The 23,605-nt window shown below is 39.0% G+C and overlaps 1 protein-coding gene across 3 annotated transcripts in view; it reads right to left on the reverse strand.

Annotated features, from left to right (window-relative positions):
* The window catches only part of slc8a1b (solute carrier family 8 member 1b), a 331,344-nt gene that overhangs the window by 255,542 nt on the left and 52,197 nt on the right, over positions 1–23,605 (reverse strand). For all 3 annotated transcript variants that reach the window (XM_061965914.2, XM_061965907.2, XM_061965923.2), the window contains exon 4: positions 11,414–12,204. In XM_061965914.2, the coding sequence (XP_061821898.1) occupies positions 11,414–12,204 (791 nt within the window). The remainder of the gene's footprint in view (positions 1–11,413; positions 12,205–23,605) is intronic.

A 23,605-nucleotide genomic window follows, 5' to 3' on the forward strand; every position in this document is an offset into this window, starting at 1 on the left:
TGAGTATCACTTGTGTGCATCCAGCTGCATGACCTCTGACGATACATGCCGGCGTCAAACTCATCCTCGAGTGTCTAATTTCAATAAATAGGAAGAATCATTGACCCAGTTCAACTAATTCCATCTGGTGGATCGTCTTTACAGAAGGTGCGACCAGTCGAGGTGATGCTAGTGGCTAATGGCTAATAACGCTACAGCGCAGTTGTCAAGACTTGGTCCTGGGTGTTTGCTTTTCCGGAAGGCAACGGAAAGTTGGCTCGGGCGAGACGGGAATGTGAGTACATATTTTATTTAATATATCAAAAAAGAACAAACGAAAAGTGCGCACAATGGCGGAGGTACAAAACTTGGCTAATGAAAACAAAACTTGCACATAGGCAGAAACTGTGGACAATGAAACAAAAACACTAACTGTGGCATTAATAAACAAAAACTTACTTGGCATGGACTATGAAGTGCGCAGAGGTAAACAGAGTGTGACAGGGGTATGAATGCGGATGTCGCCAGAAAGACACACTTAAATACTACAGACATGATTAGTGAAAACAGGTGCGTGACTCAAAACGTGAAACAGGTGCGTGACGTGACAGGTGAAAACTAATGGTTGCTATGGTGACAAAACAAACAAAAGTGCACAAAAAGTCCAAAAACAAAACCGAACATGACTAAAACAAAACATGACCACACAGACATGACAGCAGTGATGTTATTTTACAGCGAGATCACAGGTAATTTGCAGTAAAATGTCCCGTAAAGCCAGAAAAGCCAGTATAGATGCACCAAGTGATGGTGTAGTATAGTATTTTTATATATTGGTGGAGAGCTGGACAGACGCATACTGCAACGGCCAATCCGGACTGAAGAAATTCCGAACTATAAACCGCTCCTTTTTTCCTATACTTTGAACAAAAAGTCCGAGACAAGAAGAGTATACGATATCATTATTGGCAAATTTTAACCAAATACAATATTTTAAGTTTTGCCAATTATATTTTGTTACACACAGTCAAACTGGTTTTTAAATGCTTGGATAACTCTGCTCCCCAATTGCTACAAGACTGCAAAGTGGTACCAGATCTACCACCCGAGCAACGTCAAGAGGCAACTGTTGCGTTCCCATTCCGTAGAACAGTGTTTTTCAACCACTCTGCCGTGACACACTAGTGTGCCGTGAGATACAGTCTGGTGTGCCGTGGGAGATGATCTAATTTCACCTATTTGGGTTAAAAATATTTTTTGCAAACTAGTAATTATAGTCTGCAAATGATGTGTTGTTGTTGGTGCTGTCTAGAGCTCGGCAGAGTAGCCGTGTAATACTCTTCCATATCAGTAGGTGGCAGCCGGTAGCTAATTGCTTTGTAGATGTCGGAAACAGTGGGAGGCAGTGTGCAGGTAAAAAGGTGTCTAATGCTTAAACCAAAAATAAACAAAAGGTTAGTGCCCCTAAGAAAAGGCGTTGAAGCTTAGGGAACAAAACTAAAACTGAACTGGCTACAAAGTAAACAAAAACAGAATGCTGGACGACAGCAAAGACTTACTGTGGAGCAAAGACGGCGTCCACAAAGTACATCCGAACATGACATGACAATCAACAATGTCCCCACAAAGAAGGATAAAGACAACTGAAATATTCTTGATTGCTAAAACAAAGTAGATGCGGGACATATCGCTCAAAGGAAGACATGAAACTGCGACAGGAAAATACCAAAAAAAGAGAAAAAGCCACCAAAATGGGAGCGCAAGACAAGAAGTAAAACACTACACACGGGAAAACAGCAAACAACTCCAAATAAGTCACGGCGGGATGTGACAGGTGGTGACCGTACACCTACTTTGAGACAAGAGCTATAGTGATGCATGCTTGGTTATGCTTTAAAGTCATATCCAACGACTTTTTACTGTCAACTGAGTTTCGTTTTTTAATGATTTCTGCTAGTGGTGTGCCTCCACATTTTTTCAACGCAGAAAATGTGCCTTGGCTAAAAAAAGGTTGAAAAACACTGCCGTAGAACATCTTTTGCCCAGACTGCCTTTTCAATAAAAGGACCACAACTATGGAACTCTCTACCTGACACTTTCAAAAATACACCTGCACTTGTCACTTTCAAAAAACAAACAAAATTGTGGCTAGTTGAGCAACAATTGTTGATTTTTACTACCGTATTTTTCGGACTATAATCTAAGTTTTTTTTCATAGTTTGGCCGGGGGTGCGACTTATACTCAGGAGCGACTTGTGTGTGAAATTATTAACACATTACCGTAAAATATCAAATAATATTATTTAGCTCATTCACGTAAGGGACTAGACGTATAAGATTTCATGGGATTTAGCGATTAGGAGTGACAGATTGTTTGGTAAACGTATAGCATGTTCTATATGTTATAGTTATTTGAATGACTCTTACCATAATATGTTACGTTAACATACCAGGCACGTTCTCAGTTGGTTATTCGGACGACACAACAGTAGTGGGCCTCATCCGTGACAACAACAACAACATGGACTACAGGGAAGAGGGGAAACATCTGGTTGACTGGTGCAGAACCAACAACCTGGTCCTGAATGTCAACAAGACCAAGGAGATCATCGTTGACTTCAGGAAGCGCCAGTCCAGCCACGCTCCACTTTTCATCAACGGCACAGCAGTGGAGATAGTAAGTAGCACCAAGTTCCTGGGGGTGCAGATAACTGACAATATGACCTGGTCCCTACACACCAGAGCTCTTGTAAAAAGAGCTCAGCAGCGCATGCACTTTTTGCGTCGGATGAAAAGAGCACAGCTCTCTCACCACATTCTACAGAGGCACTATAGAGAGCCTGCTGACCAACAGCATCTCTGTCTGGACTGGAGCCTGCAATGCCTCAGACTGGAAGTCTCTCCAGAGAGTGGTGAGGACGGCGGAAAAGATCATCAGGACTCCTCTTCCTACTATCAAGGAGATCGCAAAAAGCCACTGCCTGACCAGGGCTCAGAAAACCTGCAAAGACTCCTCCCACCCCCACCAAGGACTGTTTTCACTGCTGGACTCTAGAAAGAGGTTCCGCAGCCTCCGAAGCAGCACCTCCAGGTTCTGTAACAGCTTCTTAAATCAGGCCGTAAGACTCTTGAACGCATCATAATTAAATTAAATTATCCCCTCAACTCGCCCCAAAATGGATTAACTCGCTGGAATAAAAAAAGACAATATAACATACATCCATAAACGTGGACGCATGTGAAAAAGTGCAATATATTTATCTGTACAGTAATCTATTTATTTATTTATTTATATATAATTATATATATTTATTTATTTTATATATTTTATATATATATATGTATATATATATATATTATTTATATATATTTATTATTTATATATGCACCTTATTGCTTTTTTATCCTGCACTACCATGAGCTTATGTAACGAAATTTCGTTCTTATCTGTGCTGTAAAGTTCAAATTTCAATGACAATAAAAAGGAAGTCTAAGTCTAAGTCTATTTATGCCTCATATAACGTACACTTATTCAGCCTGTTGTTCACTATTCTTTATTTATTTTAAATTGCCTTTCAAATGTCTATTCTTGGTGTTGGCTTTTATCAAATACATTTCCCCCAAAAATGCGACTTATACTCCAGTGCGACTTATATATGTTTTTTTCCTTCTTTGTTATGCATTTTCGGCAGGTGCGACTTATACTCCGGTGCGACTTATACTCCGAAAAAAATACGGTAATTGGTTTTTATCTAGTCTGCACTTTGTGTTATTATTATTATTGGCTTTTATCTAGTTTGCACTTTGTCTGCATTATTACTATTATCATTATTATCGACTCCTCTTTGCCTTATTCTTTTTATTTTCCTATCTTAATGATGTTAGATCTGTGTTGTTGTTGGGGACAAGTGTTGTAAATTAGCTTTGGCTACAAACACTATGATGCATACATTGGATAACTGTTTCCGATATCTATGTTTCTGTATCTGTCCCTATTTCAAATAAACCTTAAAATGAAAAAAAAAAACGCGGCTTATGAAACGGTGCGGCTAATTTATGTATTTTTCTTCGCAATCAAAGACACTTTAATAGGTGTGTTATTGTTATTGTTTGCTCTAAGGCGTCATCTTTTGGAGGAGTTCGCCCACTGCAGGTGCTGCATTGCCATTCTGTTTAGACTGAGCTTTCAACCGGAAGCGCAAGTGCCGTCCATAGCGGTTCTACTTTTATGGATTCTTCATTCGTCACTCCGAGCAACGTTTGTAAGTTTTACAATACAACTACAACAATTCATACTTTCTAGACCGTCCCATGTGTGATGTCTGTAGGAGTGTGTGCATGCATATCAAGCTAGCGACGTTTGCATCAGTCAATATGCTAAGATGTTTACGAGTGTCTTTCTTAGTATTATTAACTTACAATGGTAATTTTGGTATTGTTTCAATTCCTTAAATTCACCAAAATGTCACCGTGGAGTTATTGATTTGGTTTAGCTCAATGAAGAGCTAGCTTCCGCAGCTAGTGGGGCCATGACGATGACCTCTGTTTTGTTTGATCAGCCGTTTTACTACCGTGGTACGGACACCGTTTGGAAACAATCAAGGTATGTAAATAAACAATTAAAAAATAATTCTGTGTAAATAACTAATTTCACAACATATATATATCTGCGGCTTATAGTCCGATGCGGCTAATATATGGAAAATAGTTTGTAAAATACTAGAGATGTCCGATAATATTGGACTGCCGATATTATCGGCTGTTAAATGCTTTAAAATATAATATCGGAAATTATCGGTATCGGTTTCAATAAGTAAATGTATGACTTTTAAAACGTCGCTGTACGGAGTGGTACACGAACGTAGGGAGAAGTACAGAGCGCCAATAAACTTTAAAGGCACTGCCTTTGCGTGCCGGCCCAGTCACGTAATATGTGAATGCATTTATACTTGGTCAACAGCCATACAGGTCACACTGAGGGTGGCCGTATAAACAACTTTAACACTGTTACAAATATGCGCCACACTGTGAACCCACACCAAACAAGAATGACAAACACATTTCGGGAGAACATCCGCACCGCAACACAACATAAACACAACAGAACAAATACCCAGGACCCGTTGCAGCACTAACTCTTCCGGGACGCTACAATATACCCTCAAACCCCCCCCCAAACTCTGCCCACCTCAACCTCCTCATGCTCTCTCAGGGAGAGCATGTCCCAAATTCCAAGCTGCTGTTTTGAGGCATGTTAAAAAAAATAATGCACTTTGTGACTTTAATAATAAATATGGCAGTGCCATGTTGGCATTTTTTTCCATAACTTGAGTTGATTTATTTTGGAAAACCTTGTTACATTGTTTAATGCATCAAGCGGGGCATCATAACAAAATTAGGCATAATAATGTGTTAATTCCATGACTGTATATATTGGTATCGGTTGATATCGGGATCGGTAATTAAGAGTTGGACAATATCGGAATATCGGATATCGGCAAAAAAGCCATAATCGGACATCTCTACTTACTATGTTTAACTCATTTCGCTTGATCGTACCTTTTCTAACCTGCCGATATCGCGTCGGATCAACACTAGGGCGACAATATCGGTATCGTATCAGTAAAGAAAGACTCATTTCAACATTCAGAAACAGTACTCTAATAATTTTGTTGGAGTCTCCTACCAGGCCATAAGGAATAATTCAACCCTGTCATTTTTGACTCCTAGAAATGATTGACAGATCATTTTTCTGCAACACATTTGTGCGTAATTAACACATATGTTAATAATCGTCGACAAAGAGAGACGGCAGCCATTGGATGGGATCATAAGGAGTCCCTTGGGGATCAATAAAGCAAGAGCATTCTAGTTCTATGGTTTAAAAAATGTGTTCCACTTGTCTCCTTAATCCTGACATGTCTCCGCAGTCCAATGTTGGGTCTGCTCCTGTGCCACGGTCTCTGTGACCCCATCAAACTCTCCAATAAAACTGCAAATGAAAAATAGAAATGGACGTCCATAAATCCAATGTGCCAACCCCACCGCCCCCCACTGCTTGTCATCTCCATTCATTTAAGGCTCGCGCCTACGTCTCTTGTTTTATCAAAGCAGGTTAAAGTCAGCCTGGAGGTGATGCTATTCTAGATTTAGCCTTTTTTTTTTATTCTGTGAGGGGGTGACAAAAAAAAAAAAAAAAAATGTTCTGTGCTTTTCCTGGAAGGGACGCAGTGGATCATTTTTGACAAGGACGATCGGATGACAATAACGCCGCTTTTGACGTTGGCGTCTCTGCTGTTCAATTCCTTCCACTTCATTCTTGTTTGTGCTCTGCCATGCACTGTCAAGAGTGGGACCTTATATGTTAGACAGGTGGGCTCCAATTAAGCTGTAGGGACATCTCAAGGATGATCACTTTTAAAACTTCATGGCAAAGACTGTGAAAACCTACATAGATGTCATTACTTGCGCTATTATTTTTAATAATTTTGCAAAAAAAAAAAAAAAAAAGTTCACATTGTCATTATGGGGTATTGTGTGTAGAATTTTGAGGACAAAACGTGAATTTATTCCATTTTGGAAGAAGGCTGTAACATAAAATCTAGAATAAGTGAATCACTGTTATTGGATAAGTCAATTAAGCGACGATCAGAGTTCAGAAAATTACTTTTAAAATGTAATTAATTATGGGCGGTATAGGTTCGATCCCCAATTCTGCCAACCTAGTCACTGCCGTTGTGTCCTTGGGCAAGACACTTTACCCACCTACTCCCAGTGCCACCCACACTGGTTTAAAAATGTTACTTAGATATTGGGTTTCATAATGTAAAGCGCTTTGAGTCACTAGAGAAAAGCGCTATATAAATATAATTCACTTCATTATAGTTACTCATTACTTTACCAAAAAAGTTACTCACGGAATTACTCTTTAATAATAGTAATTACTAGGGAAAGTAATTAATACGTTACATGAAAAAAAAACAAAAAAAAAACATTGAATATCTGGCATATGCATTTGAGAGATGTTTAATAAAAGAGCACAATGTGCGGAGTCTGTGCTTTTTAAAAGGCGGAGCCTGTTGCCTAGTGACGTCATCAATGGTTGCTGTGTTTTTCAGCATTAGCAGCTTTTGAATCTTCTCACGGGATTGTGTTACCTCTGCCTAGTAAAGAGATTGAATGTGCTTCCGTGGCGGTCATATCTTCTTGTCAACAAACGGGGTATTGTTTGGATGGCCGGTTTTTCACTTCCGTCATCGATTTGTTCTCCAGTGTTCCCATTGTGTACGTGTGCGAATGTTATACTTGCCAACCTTGAGACCTCCAAATTCGGGAGATTTGGAGGGGGGTCGAGGTGGGCGAAGCCGGGGGGCAGGGTTAAGGGGGGGAGGAGTATATTTATAGCTAGAATTCACTTAAATTTAAGTATTTCTTATATATATATTTATATTTATATATATATATATATATATATATATATATATATATATATATATATATATATATATATTTATATTTTCAAGAGCAAAATGTTGCTTACAAACAGTATATTCTATTTTTACGATTTGTTTGTTTATTTATTTATTGAAACATTTTAATTTCAATTACAATGTTAAAATATAGGAGAAATACAAGTTAATTGCATTTGAAAAGGTATACTTGCATTGTTATTATGTATTGTCATTACATCAGTGGTTAATTTGCTCTCCAAAAAAATAATGGCAATAATATCGTTTATCTGCAGTAATTTGTAGGTCAATATATCGACGTGATACGGTCCTGGTGGGCTTAAAAAGACAATCACTGGGACCAACACTCCAATCACGGCCTGGTCGAAACGGCTCCGAGGCGTCCTTGGTGTCTGCAGAGCCGCCATAAAGCAGCGCGTGGTCGTGACAGCTAAAGGTCCATCGGTTCAAAGCTGGGAAGTTTATTGTGGCCCAGCAAAGAACGACAGTCTCCCCCCCCCCCCCCGGGACTCCGATTCACCGCGTCCACCATCAGGAGAGGAAACCGGATTGAGCAGTTCTCGCAAAACAATTAGTGACGTTCAACAACATGGACAGTGGCCGTCAACGCCACAAATAAAAGCAGATAAACCACAAATTGCACTGTGGGAGCTTTTCAATGCAAAATTATTTCAACCAGTATCGCCCACCTCTACTTTTATCGGTACACTGCAAAAAATGAAACCTAAGTTACATTAAATATCTCAAATAAGGGTGATATTTGCTTATTTTCTGTCTGATAAGATAATTCTTCTTACTAAGCAGATTTTATGTTAAGAGTGTTTTACTTGTTTTAAAGGGGAACATTATCACCAGACCTATGTAAGCGTCAATATATACCTTGATGTTGCAGAAAAAAGACCATATATTTTTTTAACCGATTTCCGAACTCTAAATGGGTGAATTTTGGCGAATTAAACGCCTTTCTATTATTCGCTCTCGGAGCGATGATGTCACAACGTGACGTCACATCGGGAAGCAATCCGCCATTTTCTCAAACACCGAGTCAAATCAGCTCTGTTATTTTCCGTTTTTTCGACTGTTTTCTGTACCTTGGAGACATCATGCCTCGTCGGTGTGTTGTCGGAGGGTGTAACAACACGAACAGGGACGGATTCAAGTTGCACCAGTGGCCCAAAGATGCGAAAGTGGCAAGAAATTGGACGTTTGTTCCGCACACTTTACCGACGAAAGCTATGCTACGACAGAGATGGCAAGAATGTGTGGATATCCTGCGACACTCAAAGCAGATGCATTTCCAACAATAAAGTCAAAGAAATCTGCCGCCAGACCCCCATTGAATCTGCCGGAGTGTGTGAGCAATTCAGGGACAAAGGACCTCGGTAGCACGGCAAGCAATGGCGGCAGTTTGTTCCCGCAGACGAGCAAGCTAAACCCCCTGGATGTCTTGGCTCACACCGTCCCTTATGCCACCGAAGATGATCAAGAGAAGAATATCGACCCTAGCTTCCCTGGCCTGCTGACATCAACTCCAAAACTGGACAGATCAGCTTTCAGGAAAAGAGAGCGGATGAGGGTATGTCTACAGAATATATTAATTGATGAAAATTGGGCTGTCTGCACTCTCAAAGTGCATGTGGTTGCCAAATGTATTTAATATGCTGTAAACCTAGTTCATAGTTGTTAGTTTCCTTTAACGCCAAACAAACACATACCAATCGTTGGTTAGAAGGCGATCGCCAAATTCGTCCTCGCTTTCTCCCGTGTCGCTGGCTGTCGTGTCGTTTTCGTCGGTTTCGTTTGCATACGGTTCAAACCGATATGGCTCAATAGCTTCAGTTTCTTCTTCAATTTCGTTTTCGCTACCTGCCTCCACACTACAACCATCCGTTTCAAAACATGCGTAATCTGTTGAATCGCTTAAGCCGCTGAAATCCGAGTCTGAATCCGAGCTAATGTCGCTATAGCTTGCTGTTCTATGCGCCATGTTTGTTTGAGTTGGCATCACTATGTGACGTCACAGGAAAATGGACGGGTGTATATAACGATGGTTAAAATCAGGCACTTTGAAGCTTTTTTTAGGGATATTGCGTGATGGGTAAAATTTTGAAAAAAACTTCGAAAAATAAAATAAGCCACTGGGAACTGATTTTTAATGGTTTTAACCATTCTGAAATTGTGATAATGTTCCCCTTTAAGGGTTTTGGTCCTAAATGATCTCAGTAAGATATTACAGCTTGTAGCTGAGATGTGATGACCTATATTGAGTAAAACATGCTTGAAACTAGAATATCAAGTGTTGCAAAGCTGTGTCATCAACACTCACAAGTATAAAACTACTTTTTTAGAGTGATAATTTCTTACTTCAAGCGGGAAAAAAAAAAATCATGATGCCGAGCGCATATCATTATGTCAAGATAATGGCACTAGCATTTACTTCATTTAAGAATATTTTTCCACATATTGAGCAAAAAGGTCTCTTCTTTTTTTTCCTACCAAGAAAGAGTTTTGATTACTGAGAGAGAGAAGGAAGGTACTGTGCGGATAAAGATATGTTGACTGGGTGAAAGAAGGAGGCACCAGTTTGACTCCAGCATACAGAGAAGGTAGGTAATGTGCAGGTAAAGATATGTTGACTGGGTGATGGCAGGAAGCACCAGCGTGACCCCACTATGCAGAGAAGGTAGGTAATGTGCGGGTGGAGCTATGTTGTATGGGTGAAAGAAGGAAGCGCAGGTGTGGTCGAGGCAATGCAGACAAAGTAGGTAATGTGCAGGTGAAGATATGTTGCATCGGTAAAGGCAGAAAGCACCAGCGTGACCCTACAATGCAGAGAAGGTAGGCTGTCCATATGATCTTGTTGTTCTGTCTTTGTATATTTTTTTCAATTGGAATATATTTCTACAATCTTTTATCTCATGATACTTGATAATGATACTTGACCATGTATTTAATAATGATATTTGGTAATGATACTCAAAAACGATACTTGATAATGCTACTTGGTGATTTTTGATTATGATATTAGATAATGAAATTTGATAATGATACTTGATAATTATACTTGATAACGATGCCTAAGATACTAAGTAATGCAGTATACAGTATTTGCTGTAATGGAGGTGATTATTATTAACTTAGGGGAGTGTCTCCACACTGTGTATGGAGATACACAATTAGCTGCTGGGTACTCAAAATAAAAACAATATTAGCCAGAGGGGATCGGTGTTTGTGATCGGCACTAAAAGGCATAAATCGGCAATGGCGGTCACATACATTTTCATAAAAATAGGCCGATACCGATCCATACCTAACGGTGACTCCAAAAAAGACAAGACTGCCACATTCAACTCAATGGCAAAGACTACTTCCTTACGACGGCAAAACACTCAGGACAAACCGAAATGAACACCCACTTGCAAATGATACTCGGAAGTGTAAGAAAAGGCGATATCGTAACCCAATATGCCGTCAGCCGGTGATGTTGGCCTTTGCCGTGACGTGTGTTCAGAAGGAAGGAGGCTGCTCTCGCTTGCCATCAGACAAATGAGTGGGCGTCGTGCGACAAGGTCTGGGAGCTGCCGGCCTCGCTGCAGGCCTCGTCTGTTTTCCAGCTCTAATCGCACAAATAAAGAGCGCGACTGACTGCTAATGGCGACCCCCTGGCGTCAAGTCCTGCACTGAAGTTGACCAGCTCGGTCCTTATTGATCCCCAGCAATCAGCTCCGTCTGATTTATTGACAAACGCTTCAACCTCTCTGCGGAAAAGTCAAGCCTTCGGCCGACCAACAAATAACCCGCTTTTTCCAACAACGCCTCAACCTGCTGAGCGTGCAATAATCACCCTCGCAGGATTAGAACAGCAGCTGAGTGGAATCCAAAGCAGAGGAGAAAGGAGGAAGAATGCGGCGACCACATCACACCTCACGTCAACAACCACGCGTGCCATCTCGGCGAGTACTCACAAGATCTCGTCGTTCTGGAACTCCAGGACGCCGTGCACGTCTTCGAAGTCCTCGCCGCCGCCCCGCGCCGTGCCTTCCACCGTCTTGTAGGGCAGCATGACCACGCCGCGGGCGCCCGACGTTCTCAGCACCTTCACCTCCATGGTGCCCACGCTCTCGCTCACGTGGAACACGGGCTCCTCGAAGGTAAAGATGCCGGCGTGGTCGTCGTCGAAGATGGTGACGGTCGCCGTGGAGGGCAGGCCCAGGCAGGCCGCCGCGTCCACGTGATTGGCCGACTCGTCCTCGGCGGGTTCCTCCCCTTCCGAGGTCAGCATCTTCACGTTGGAGAGGTGGATGAGGAAGTTCTCGTCCTCCTCGAAGATGTCGTCGTCGATGATCCCCACGCGGATCTCCTTGAGGGTCTCGCCGGGCTTGAACACCACCACGCCCTCGGTGAACTCGTAGTCCGAGCCGGCGTTGGCCGTGCCGTCTTCCGTGCGGTACTCCACAGAGAGGGTCTTGGCCAGGTCGCCGCCGCGCCGCACCACGTTCACCGCCACGGTGCCGCAGTTCTCCAGGCACTGGTAGGTGGCGGGCTCGAAAAAGACCTTGGAGACGGGGTCGTTGTCGGCGACGTCGGCGCGGACCTCGTGCATGCTGACGGCCTTCCGCGCCTGGTCGGCGGCGTGCTTCTTCAGGATATTGCCGGCGCCCGTCATGAGGCGGGTGGCCTGGCAGCGGTAGAAAGCGCGACTCTTCTGCTGCTGGCTGAGGACCTGGTAGTTGGCCAGCTCGATGAGCTGCTCCACCTGGGGAGAACACACGGAATCCTTGAAACCTCATGTGAAACAAGAACACACTTCTTTCTCTTTTCTGTGCGTTTTAAAGCACCGTTTCTTAACCATAGGGCCCCTCGAGGGTGAAAAAATACGTTTTTCTCAGCTGTGGTCCGCAATATACTCAGTAGTAATGCACTTTCCAACCACTTGTGGCAGTAATGACAATATCAAACAAACAGAAGAAGTCTGAAGCTAAAGTCATATAGAAGTTCCTCAAGCGCAAAAATTATGACTAAAGTGGTGAAGCTGTATTTTAAATTGAACCGTTTATCTAAGAAACATACATATTTATTATTAAATGTGTTATAATTTATTTATTTTAGCACAGCATAATTGTATGTATATGTATTTTTCATCTTCTTTTGCAGCAAATTTGTTTCGTATTTATTTTTGTAATCAGCCTGACCAAAGCCTTGATAATAATCTTTGTGATTAATACATGCTTTCATAGAAGTCTAAAACTAAAGTAATAGAAATGTTTCTTAAGCGCACAAATTAAGACTACAGTGGTGAAGCTGTATTTTCATGTGCACTCTAATTTCATTGACAGTCGAATTAAGAAAAATTAAAAAAAATTACATGTTATTAGATGTTATTTTTATTTATTTTTTCATGAATTAAAAAAAAAAAAAAAATAACAATGACAATATGAAAATGCTTATGTTTATTTTTAGAATTTTTTAAAAATGTATTAAAGGTAAAAAAAAAAATCACATGTGAATACTTATGTACTGTACATGTAATTTGTTTAAATTTTGAGGAATTTGCAAAAATTACAAAAAAAACAAACATAATCCATCCATCCATAATGACAATGTATAAAAAACTAAAAAATCACAAGTGAACACTTATGTCCATGTGATTTTAGATGTTATTATGAAATGTGTTATAATTTATTTATTTTAGCACAGCATAATTGTATGTATATGTATTTTTCATCTTCTTTTGCAGCAAATTTGTTTCGTATTTATTTTTGTAATCAGCCTGACAAAAGCCTTGATAATAATCTTTGTGATTAATACATGTTTTTGTAGAAGTCTAAAACTAAAGTAATAGAAATGTTTCTTAAGCACACAAATTAAGACTACAGTGGTGAAGCTGTATTTTCATGTGCACTCTAATTTCATTGACAGTCGAATTAAGAAAAATATTTTAAAAATTACATGTGAACAGTTATGTTTATGTGATTTTTTATTTATTTTTTCATGAATTAAAAAAAATAAAAAAATAACAATGACAATATGAAAATGCTTATGTTTATTTTTAGAATTTTTTGAAAATGTATTAAAGGTAAAAAAAAAAAAAAGTCACATGTGAATACTTATGTACTGTACATGTAAGTTTTTAAAATTTTGAAGAATTTGCAAAAATTACAACAACAAAAAACGTAATCCATCTATCTATAATGACAAAGTATAAAAAACTAAAAAATCACAAGTGAACACTTATGTCATTGTGATTTTAGATGTTACTATTAAATGTGTTATAATTTATTTATTTTAGCACAGCATAATTGTATGTATATGTATTTTTCATCTTCTTTTGCAGCAAATTTGTTTCGTATTTATTTTTGTAATCAGCCTGACCAAAGCCTTGATAATGATCTTTGCGATTAATACATGCTTTCATAGAAGTCTAAAACTAAAGTAATTGAAATGTTTCTTAAGCGAACACATTAAGACTAGAGTGGGGAAGCTGTTATTTCATTTGCACTTTAATTTCATTGACAGTCAAATTAAGAAAAAAGTTTAAAAAAAATCACATGTGAATGGTTATGTACATGTAATTTTAAACAAATATGTTTTATTTTCATTAATTTGCAAAAAATTTGAAAAACCATAATGACAATACGAAAATGTATTTTTTTTTTAGAATTTTTTTCAAATTTATTAAAGGTAAACAATAAAACAATTACATGTGAATACTTATGTCCATGTGATTTCACATTTTTATTTTTCATAAATTTGCAACAATTGAGAAAAAAACAATGACAATGTGAAAAAATGTTTTTATTTTGTTTTAGAATTGTTTTATTAAAGATTAAAAATAAACAAATCACATGTGAATACTTATGTCTATGAGATTTTTTAATTTTAAATGTTTCCTAAACTTGCAAAAATTAAACAAAAAACTTTTTCAGATTGTCATTATGGGGCATTTTGTCTAGAATTGTAAGGACAAAAATGAATGTTTTCCCTTTTGGATTAAGGCTGTAACATAACAAAATGTTTAAAAAGTGAAATGCTGTGAATACTTTCCACACACACACACACACACACACACACACACACACACACACACACACACACACACACACACACACATATATATATTGATATATATATATGCAGAAACGTGTGAACTCGTTGGGAGTTTCCTCCTCTCCCAGCTCGCTAGCCTCAACCTGAACCTTGGTATTTACCGTGATGACGGACTGGCAGTGTGTCGCGCCTCGCCAAGGAGCAGCGAGAATACCAAGAAGCGCATATGCCAAATTTTCAAAGAGAACGGCCTACGGATCACGATTGAAGCCAACAAGCAAACCGTCAACTTGCTCGACGTCACTTTCAACCTGAGAAATAACAGCTACCAACCATTCACGAAATCCAACACAACACTCCAATACGTGCACCATGACAGCAACCACCCACCCACCACCACGAAAAGAATACCTACCTGAATTAATAAAAGGCTATCGATGCTGTCATCTAGCAAAGCTGAATTTGACCAAGCAACCCCCCCGTACCAAAAAGCCCTTGATGAAAGCGGATACAATTTCACCCTCACCTATGAACCCACGCCAGGAAACCAACCTAAAAAGAACAGAAAACGAAACAACATCATCTGGTACAACCCCCCATACAGCAAAAACGTCTCAACTAACATTGGCCACAAATTCCTCACTCTGATTGACAAACACTTTCCCAAAGGCAACAGCCTAAGAAAAGTATTCAACAAGAACAACATTAAATTGAGCTACAGCTGTATGAACAATATACGACAAATTATCTCAAACCACAACAAAACAATTGCAAATGAGCCGTCGGCCCCCAGACAGAGCGACCCCAAAACCAACAAAGGCTGCAATTGCCGCAAGAAACCTGATTGCCCTCTCAACGGGGGTGCTTACAAACATCAGTTGTTTACCAATCTAAGGTAACACGCAAGGACATTAACACATCCGACACATATGTAGGATTAACCGAGGGAGAGTTTAAAACCAGATGGAACAATCACAAGGCTTCTTTCAGGAACCAAAACCTGCGGAATACCACAGAACTCAGCAAACACATTTGGGACCTCAAAGACAATAATGTTGAATATTCAATAACATGGCAAATTCTTGCATCCAGCACACCTTACAATAGTGGTAATAAAAGATGCAACCTATGCTTGAAAGAGAAACTGTTTATCATATACCGTCCAGACCTGTCATCCCTCAACAAGCGCAGCGAAATTGTATCAGCATGCCGCCACAGACGGAAACACCTCCTAGGTAACACATGAGCCAATCACCACGCCCCTACGCCAGCCTGTACCCACCCACTCTGTGCCCTATATAAACCATGGTATGTGAATGCTCCCATTAAAATCTCCTGATGATTGAGGGAACCCCCTCATGAAACAGGCCTGTAGAGATGAAGTAGTCTTGTGATTTTTTTCCCACACATACATATATATATGTATGTATATATATATATATTTATATATATATATATATATATAATGTATGTGTGTATATATATATATATATATATATATATATATATATATATATATGTATGTGTATATATATATATATATATATATATTATATATATATATTATATATATATACAGGTAAAAGCCAGTAAATTAGAATATTTTGAAAAACTTGATTTATTTCAGTAATTGCATTCAAAAGGTGTAACTTGTACATTATATTTATTCATTGCACACAGACTGATGCATTCAAATGTTTATTTCATTTAATTTTGATGATTTGAAGTGGCAACAAATGAAAATCCAAAATTCCGTGTGTCACAAAATTAGAATATTATGTAAGGCTAATACAAAAAAGGGATTTTTAGAAATGTTGGCCAACTGAAAAGTATGAAAATGAAAAATATGAGCATGTACAATACTCAATACTTGGTTGGAGCTCCTTTTGCCTCAATTACTGCGTTAATGCGGCGTGGCATGGAGTCGATGAGTTTCTGGCACTGCTCAGGTGTTATGAGAGCCCAGGTTGCTCTGATAGTGGCCTTCAACTCTTCTGCGTTTTTGGGTCTGGCATTCTGCATCTTCCTTTTCACAATACCCCACAGATTTTCTATGGGGCTAAGGTCAGGGGAGTTGGCGGGCCAATTTAGAACAGAAATACCATGGTCCGTAAACCAGGCACGGGTAGATTTTGCGCTGTGTGCAGGCGCCAAGTCCTGTTGGAACTTGAAATCTCCATCTCCATAGAGCAGGTCAGCAGCAGGAAGCATGACGTGCTCTAAAACTTGCTGGTAGACGGCTGCGTTGACCCTGGATCTCAGGAAACAGAGTGCACCGACACCAGCAGATGACATGGCACCCCAAACCATCACTGATGGTGGAAACTTTACACTAGACTTCAGGCAATGTGGATCCTGTGCCTCTCCTGTCTTCCTCCAGACTCTGGGACCTCGATTTCCAAAGGAAATGCAAAATTTGCATGGTTGGGTGATGGTTTGGGGTGCCATGTCATCTGCTGGTGTCGGCCACTCTGTTTCCTGAGATCCAGGGTCAACGCAGCCGTCTACCAGCAAGTTTTAGAGCACTTCATGCTTCCTGCTGCTGACTTGCTCTATGGAGATGGAGATTTCAAGTTCCAACAGGACTTGGCGCCTGCACACAGCGCAAAATCTACCCGTGCCTGGTTTACGGACCATGGTATTTCTGTTCTAAATTGGCCCGCCAACTCCCCTGACCTTAGCCCCATAGAAAATCTGTGGGGTATTGTGAAAAGGAAGATGCAGAATGCCAGACCCAAAAACGCAGAAGAGTTGAAGGCCACTATCAGAGCAACCTGGGCTCTCATAACACCTGAGCAGTGCCAGAAACTCATCGACTCCATGCCACGCCGCATTAACGCAGTAATTGAGGCAAAAGGAGCTCCAACCAAGTATTGAGTATTGTACATGCTCATATTTTTCATTTTCATACTTTTCAGTTGGCCAACATTTCTAAAAATCCCTTTTTTGTATTAGCCTTAAGTAATATTCTAATTTTGTGACACACGGAATTTTGGATTTTCATTTGTTGCCACTTCAAATCATCAAAATTAAATGAAATAAACATTTGAATGCATCAGTCTGTGTGCAATGAATAAATATAATGTACAAGTTACACCTTTTGAATGCAATTACTGAAATAAATCAAGTTTTTCAAAATATTCTAATTTACTGGCTTTTACCTGTATATATATATACACATATATATATATGTATATATATATATATATATATATATATATATATATATACACACATACATATATATATATATATATATATATGTATATATATATATATATATATGTGTATATGTATATATATATATATATATGTATGTATATATATATACGTATGTGTATATATATATATATATATAATATATATATATATATACACATACATATATATATATACATATATATATATATATATATATATATATACACATACATATATATATATATATACACACACATACATTATATATATATATATATATATATATATATATATATATTACATACATATATATATATATATATATATATATATATATACATATACTGTATATATGCACATATTCATATATACATATATCATACACATATACTGTATATATATGCACATATTCATATATACGTATATCATACACATATACTGTATATATATGCACATATTCATTTATACATATATCATACACAGACATATATATATATATATATATATATATATATATATATATATATATATATATATATATATATATATATATATATATATATATATATATATATATATATACACACACACACATATATATATACATACACATGTATATATACATACACAAATATATACACACACATACATACACATACACATATATAGACTAAGGCTGCAACAACTAATCGATTAAATCGATTAAAATCAATTATAAAAATAGTTGGCGATTAATTTAGTCATCGATTCGTTGGATCTATGCTATGCGCATGCGCAGAGGCAATCTTTTTTTTTTTTTTGAATTGTTTTTATATATTTTTTTTATAAACCTTTATTTATAAACTGCGATGTGTACAAACAGCTGAGAAACAATAATCTAAATAAGTATGGTGCCAGTATGCTGTTTTTTTTTTCAATAAAATACTGGAAAGGATAGAAATGTAGTTTGTCTCTTTTATCCGATTATTAATCGATTAATCGAAGTAATAAGCGACAGATTAATCGATTATCAAATTAATCGTTAGTTGCAGCCCTAATACACACATAGATACATACATAGATACATACATACATACAGGTATACACATATATACATACATACATACATATACATATAAATATATGTAAATATATATACATTTATATACATACATTGGAACTTTATTAAACCGAGAAAACAAAAGTAACAAAAGCGTAAAAAAGAGAGGCAAATGTGGAAGAAAAAAGTTGAACATATAAACAATAAAAGTGTACACAATTATGAATATGGCCATTGAAAACATGTCATGCTTCAAAAAAAATCCACCAAAAATATTGAGTGTTTTCAATGTTTGTATTTATCGGTGCCAACACAACTTTTTCTACATCCATCCATCTTCTTCCGCTTATCCGAGTCCGGGTCGCGGGGGCAGCAGCCTAAGCAGGGAAGCCCAGACTTCCCTCTCCCCAGCCACTTCTTCCAGCTCTTCCCGGGGGATCCCGAGGCGTTCCCAGGCCAGCCGGGAGACATAGTCTTCCCAACGTGTCCTGGGTCTTCCCCGTGGCCTCCTACCGGTCGGACGTGCCCTAAACACCTCCCTAGGGAGGCGTTCGGGTGGCATCCTGACCAGATGCCCGAACCATCTCATCTGGCTACTCTCGACTTTTTCTACAATGGCAATTTTTTTTTCCCGATACCAAATCTTACTGACTGGGGTCTGGCCCCATAATTCGGTACCTATCCCTATTTGTGAGAAACAACGACTACTTTGGGTACCAATGAAAAATCGGGTCGGACCCAGAAATGACTCTCGAAACTAAGCGTTTTCTGTGCGGAACTGGTGAATCTCCAAGTTTTCACTATTCAGGCCGCGCTTAAAAGAGAAGGACGTGCGCGCTTGTCTTACATAAGGATCGTCCAAAAACAGAGCGCTTCCCCATTAAACGCTGCTGAGCTTGTCGGACTCGATTAAAGGCTTGCAAATCAACGTGTAAAAGAGGTACAGATGATGGAGTCGGCATGACATGCACTCCAACGCCTCATGAAACCGGAAAATACGCAGGTCATCGCAGCTTTGTGAGGCTTTACGCTTCCCAGGTATTATTCGCCGGTTTGATTTCCTTACTCCGTTTCCTTTCCGAGCACCGTCCGCGTCCCAAGACAGTCTGCCATTATCTGTCAGCTCTTCTTCTCGGTATCAGTTCAACATATGAGCTCTGCTCCAGATTGCATCTGGTCACATAATAGCTGGCCTGCAGGCCGTGGATCATCTTTTATGGTCTGGCTTGACACGCCAGAGGGGACGACAAGATGATATCATCCTTCTGTGGACGTCCCGCAAACCGTCTGTTCATATCGATTCCGAGATATTAGTTCCCAGATCCGGTTTTTGGTCAAAAATGACATCAGAGATAAGAAACACATTTTACTTCTGCGCTTTTTGTAACAAATTTGTGTTCGGAGTCTCGCCGCGAAGGTAATTTTTGATACTTTTTTTTGACCTATCGAATATAAGGACAGGGGGAAAAATAATGTGAAAAGTAAATGTTATTCCAAATGTTACTTTCCCCTGATTGTAATCTCCTAGGCCAGAAAGGAAAGGAAATGTCAACACAAGCATGGAAAACTATGTAAACAAAATTGTAACACATGACAATAAGTTCTTAAAATGAAGGTACAGAAATAATAATGTATATAGCCTATACATATATATGTGTACACAAATGTATTAATATAATGGATATATAACTAATAATTAATATCCCGTATTTTCCGGACTATAAGGCGCTGTCACGGTTTGGTTGCACGGTTTGGGATGCAAACGGACGACTCTGGACAGGACTTGCAGGTAGGAACATGATTTAATCTTGAAACAAGACTCAAAGAGGTACAAAACAGAAAACAAGCCGACGGGACAAGGTGTCGATCGCACTTGACGTTAAGTACTTAGCATGGGCTAGGAGGAAAGCAAAACTTAGCACTGGAATCATGAACTAGAAAACTTACGAGCTGTGGCATGAACAAACAAATCCTACGTGACAGTAGCGTGAAGCAAACAAAGAAGCCAGACCGACTGACTGGCAAAGGCAGGCTTAAATAATGTCTCTGATTAGCAGCAGGTGAGCGTCCCGAACACAAGAGGCAGGTGAAAATAATAGGTAGCCATGGTAACAGACAGGGGTGCACAAAAACAGGAACTAAGGGAGTCCAAAACTAACAGAACATAACAAAAACATGATCCGGACCACGGATCTTTACAGGCGCACTTAAAATCAGTGCGCCTTATAACCCGGTGCGCCTAATGTACGGAATAATTCCGGTTTTGCTTACAGACCTCAAAGCTATTTTATTTGGTACACAGTGTAATGATAAGTGTGACCAGTAGATGGCAGTCAAACATAAGAGATACGTGTGGACTGCAATATGATGGCAGTCACACTCAAGAGATGCGTGTAGACTGCAACATGACTCAAGTAAACACCATTTTATATGTTCAATTGAAAATATAGAACATTACACACGGCGCTCAAAAATCTATCAAAATGTTTTAGTATGACTTTTGTAAGCTATGAAGCCGCACCGCTTGATGGATTGTACTGTGCTTCAACATAGGAGTATTATTATGGTGTGTGTATAAGGTAAGACATATTATCTGGCGTTTTGTTTCGCAATATTATACAAAAGCAACTTTTCTTACCTTCTGGTACCTGCTTATCTGTATTTGGGATCTGTATAAGTCCTGAAAAATTACGCGTGTCCACCTTATCGACGCCGTAGTCGATAAGCTTCTTCTTTTTCACTATCTTCTTATTATGGGACATTCATCCTCCGCTGTTGCCATTTCTAATATAAAGTATTGTAAAGTTCTTACTTAAATCTGCCATGGAAGCGCTAAAACATACATTAAAACATTATTCACCCAAGGAACTTTAATTATTAGAGAGTTCCGGTTGGACGGGACACATTTCCGGCGGATGAGGAGATGCTGCTCCGTTATTGGTTTAAGTAAAGTCTGAATGTCATTAAAACAGTTAGCTCCATCTTTTGACACTTCTTCCACTCCCGTCCTTGCACGCTACACCGCTACAACAAAGATGACGGAGAGAAGACGCTGCCGAAGGTGAGCCACGTAAATAAAACCGCCCACAAAACGGCGCATCCTGAAGGGACTGTCAGAAAGCGGCTTGAAGATGATCTGTAAAACATCATCTATGCAACATTTTGACCAACGAACCACCATTACATGTTATGTAGACCAGTGTTTTTCAACCACTGAGATACAGTCTGGTATGCCCATTTGGGTTAAAAATATTTTTTGCAAACCAGTAATTATAGTCTGCAAATGATGTGTTGTTGTTGAGTGTCGATGTTGTCTAGAGCTCGGCTGAGTAACCGTGTAATACTCTTCCGTATCAGTAGATGGCAGCCAGTGCTAATTGCTTTGTAGATGTCAGAAACAGCGGGAGGCAGTGTGCAGGTAAAATTGTGTCTAATGCTTAAACCAAAAATAAACAAAAGGTGAGTGCCCCTAAGAAAAGTAATTGAAGCTTAGGGAAGGCTATGCAGAACGAAACCAAAACTGAACTGGCTACAAAGTAAACAAAAACAGAATGCTGGACGACAGCAAAGACTTACTGCGGAGCAAAGACCGCGTCCACAAAGTACATCCGAACATAACATGACAATCAACAATGTCCCCACAAAGAAGGATAAAAACAACAAAAATCTTATTGATTGCTAAAACAAAGTAGATGCGGGAAATATCGCTCAAAGGAAAACATGCAACTGCTACAGGAAAATACCAAAAAGAGAGAAAAAGCCATTAAAATAGGAGCGCAAGACAAGAACTAAAACACTACACACAGGAAAACAGCAATAAACTCCAAATAAGTCAGGGGGTGACGTGACAGGTGGTGACAGTACACCTACTTTGAGACAAGAGCTACATTGATGCATGCTTGGTTATGGTTTAAAGTCATATCCAACAATTGCGACAACGACTTTTTACTGTCAACTCAGTTTCGTTTTTTAATGATGTCTGCTGGTGGTGTGCCTCCGGATTTTTTCAACGCAAAAAATGTGCCTTGGCTCAAAAAAGGTTGAAAAACACTGATGTAGACCACAAGGAAGTGTTTTACGTTTTGAAAAAGAAAAAGAAAAAAGACTCCTTTTAATGCGCCCTATAACCCGGTGCGCCTTATATATGAAAAAGATCGAAAATAGACCATTCATCTGCAGTGCGCCTTATAATCCTGTGCGCCTACTGGTCCATAAAATACGGTAACTGGGTATTAAGAAATATCAAGCAGCTAAAATGTGCCAAACATGATTAAGTCTGGAGGGAGTGTTTTGCATGTTTCCCATAATGCATTGCAATTGACTTAAATACGTGTATTTTTTAATTATTTAAGGTGATTGAACGTTATTTTTTTTCTCATAACGTTCACATAGTTCAGTTAGCAGGTTGTGTTATGTGTGAACATGTGTTGACGTTTTACGGGTTTGTTTTTGCGCCATTAGTAGGGAAGGTTGTTTGAATTGGGTCATATAATGTCATTTATGTGCTTCATTTACAAACCCCGTTACCATGAGTTGGGAAATTGTGTTAAATGTAAATATAAACGGAATACAATGATTTGCAAATCCTTTTCAACCCATATTCAATTGAATGCACTACAAAGACAAGATATTTGATGTTCAAACCCATAAACTTTATTTTTTTTTGCAAATAATAATTAACTTAGAATTTTATGGCTGCAACACGTGACAAAGTAGTTGGGAAAGGGCATGTTCACCACTGTGTTACATGGCCTTTCCTTTTAACAACACTCAGTAAACGTTTGGGAACTGAGGAGACACATAATTTAAGCTTCTCAGGTAGAATTCTTTCCCATTCTTGCTTGATGTACAGCTTAAGTTATTCAACAGT

The sequence above is a fragment of the Nerophis lumbriciformis genome, linkage group LG02, assembly GCF_033978685.3.
Source record: "Nerophis lumbriciformis linkage group LG02, RoL_Nlum_v2.1, whole genome shotgun sequence".
NCBI lineage: Eukaryota > Metazoa > Chordata > Actinopteri > Syngnathiformes > Syngnathidae > Nerophis > Nerophis lumbriciformis.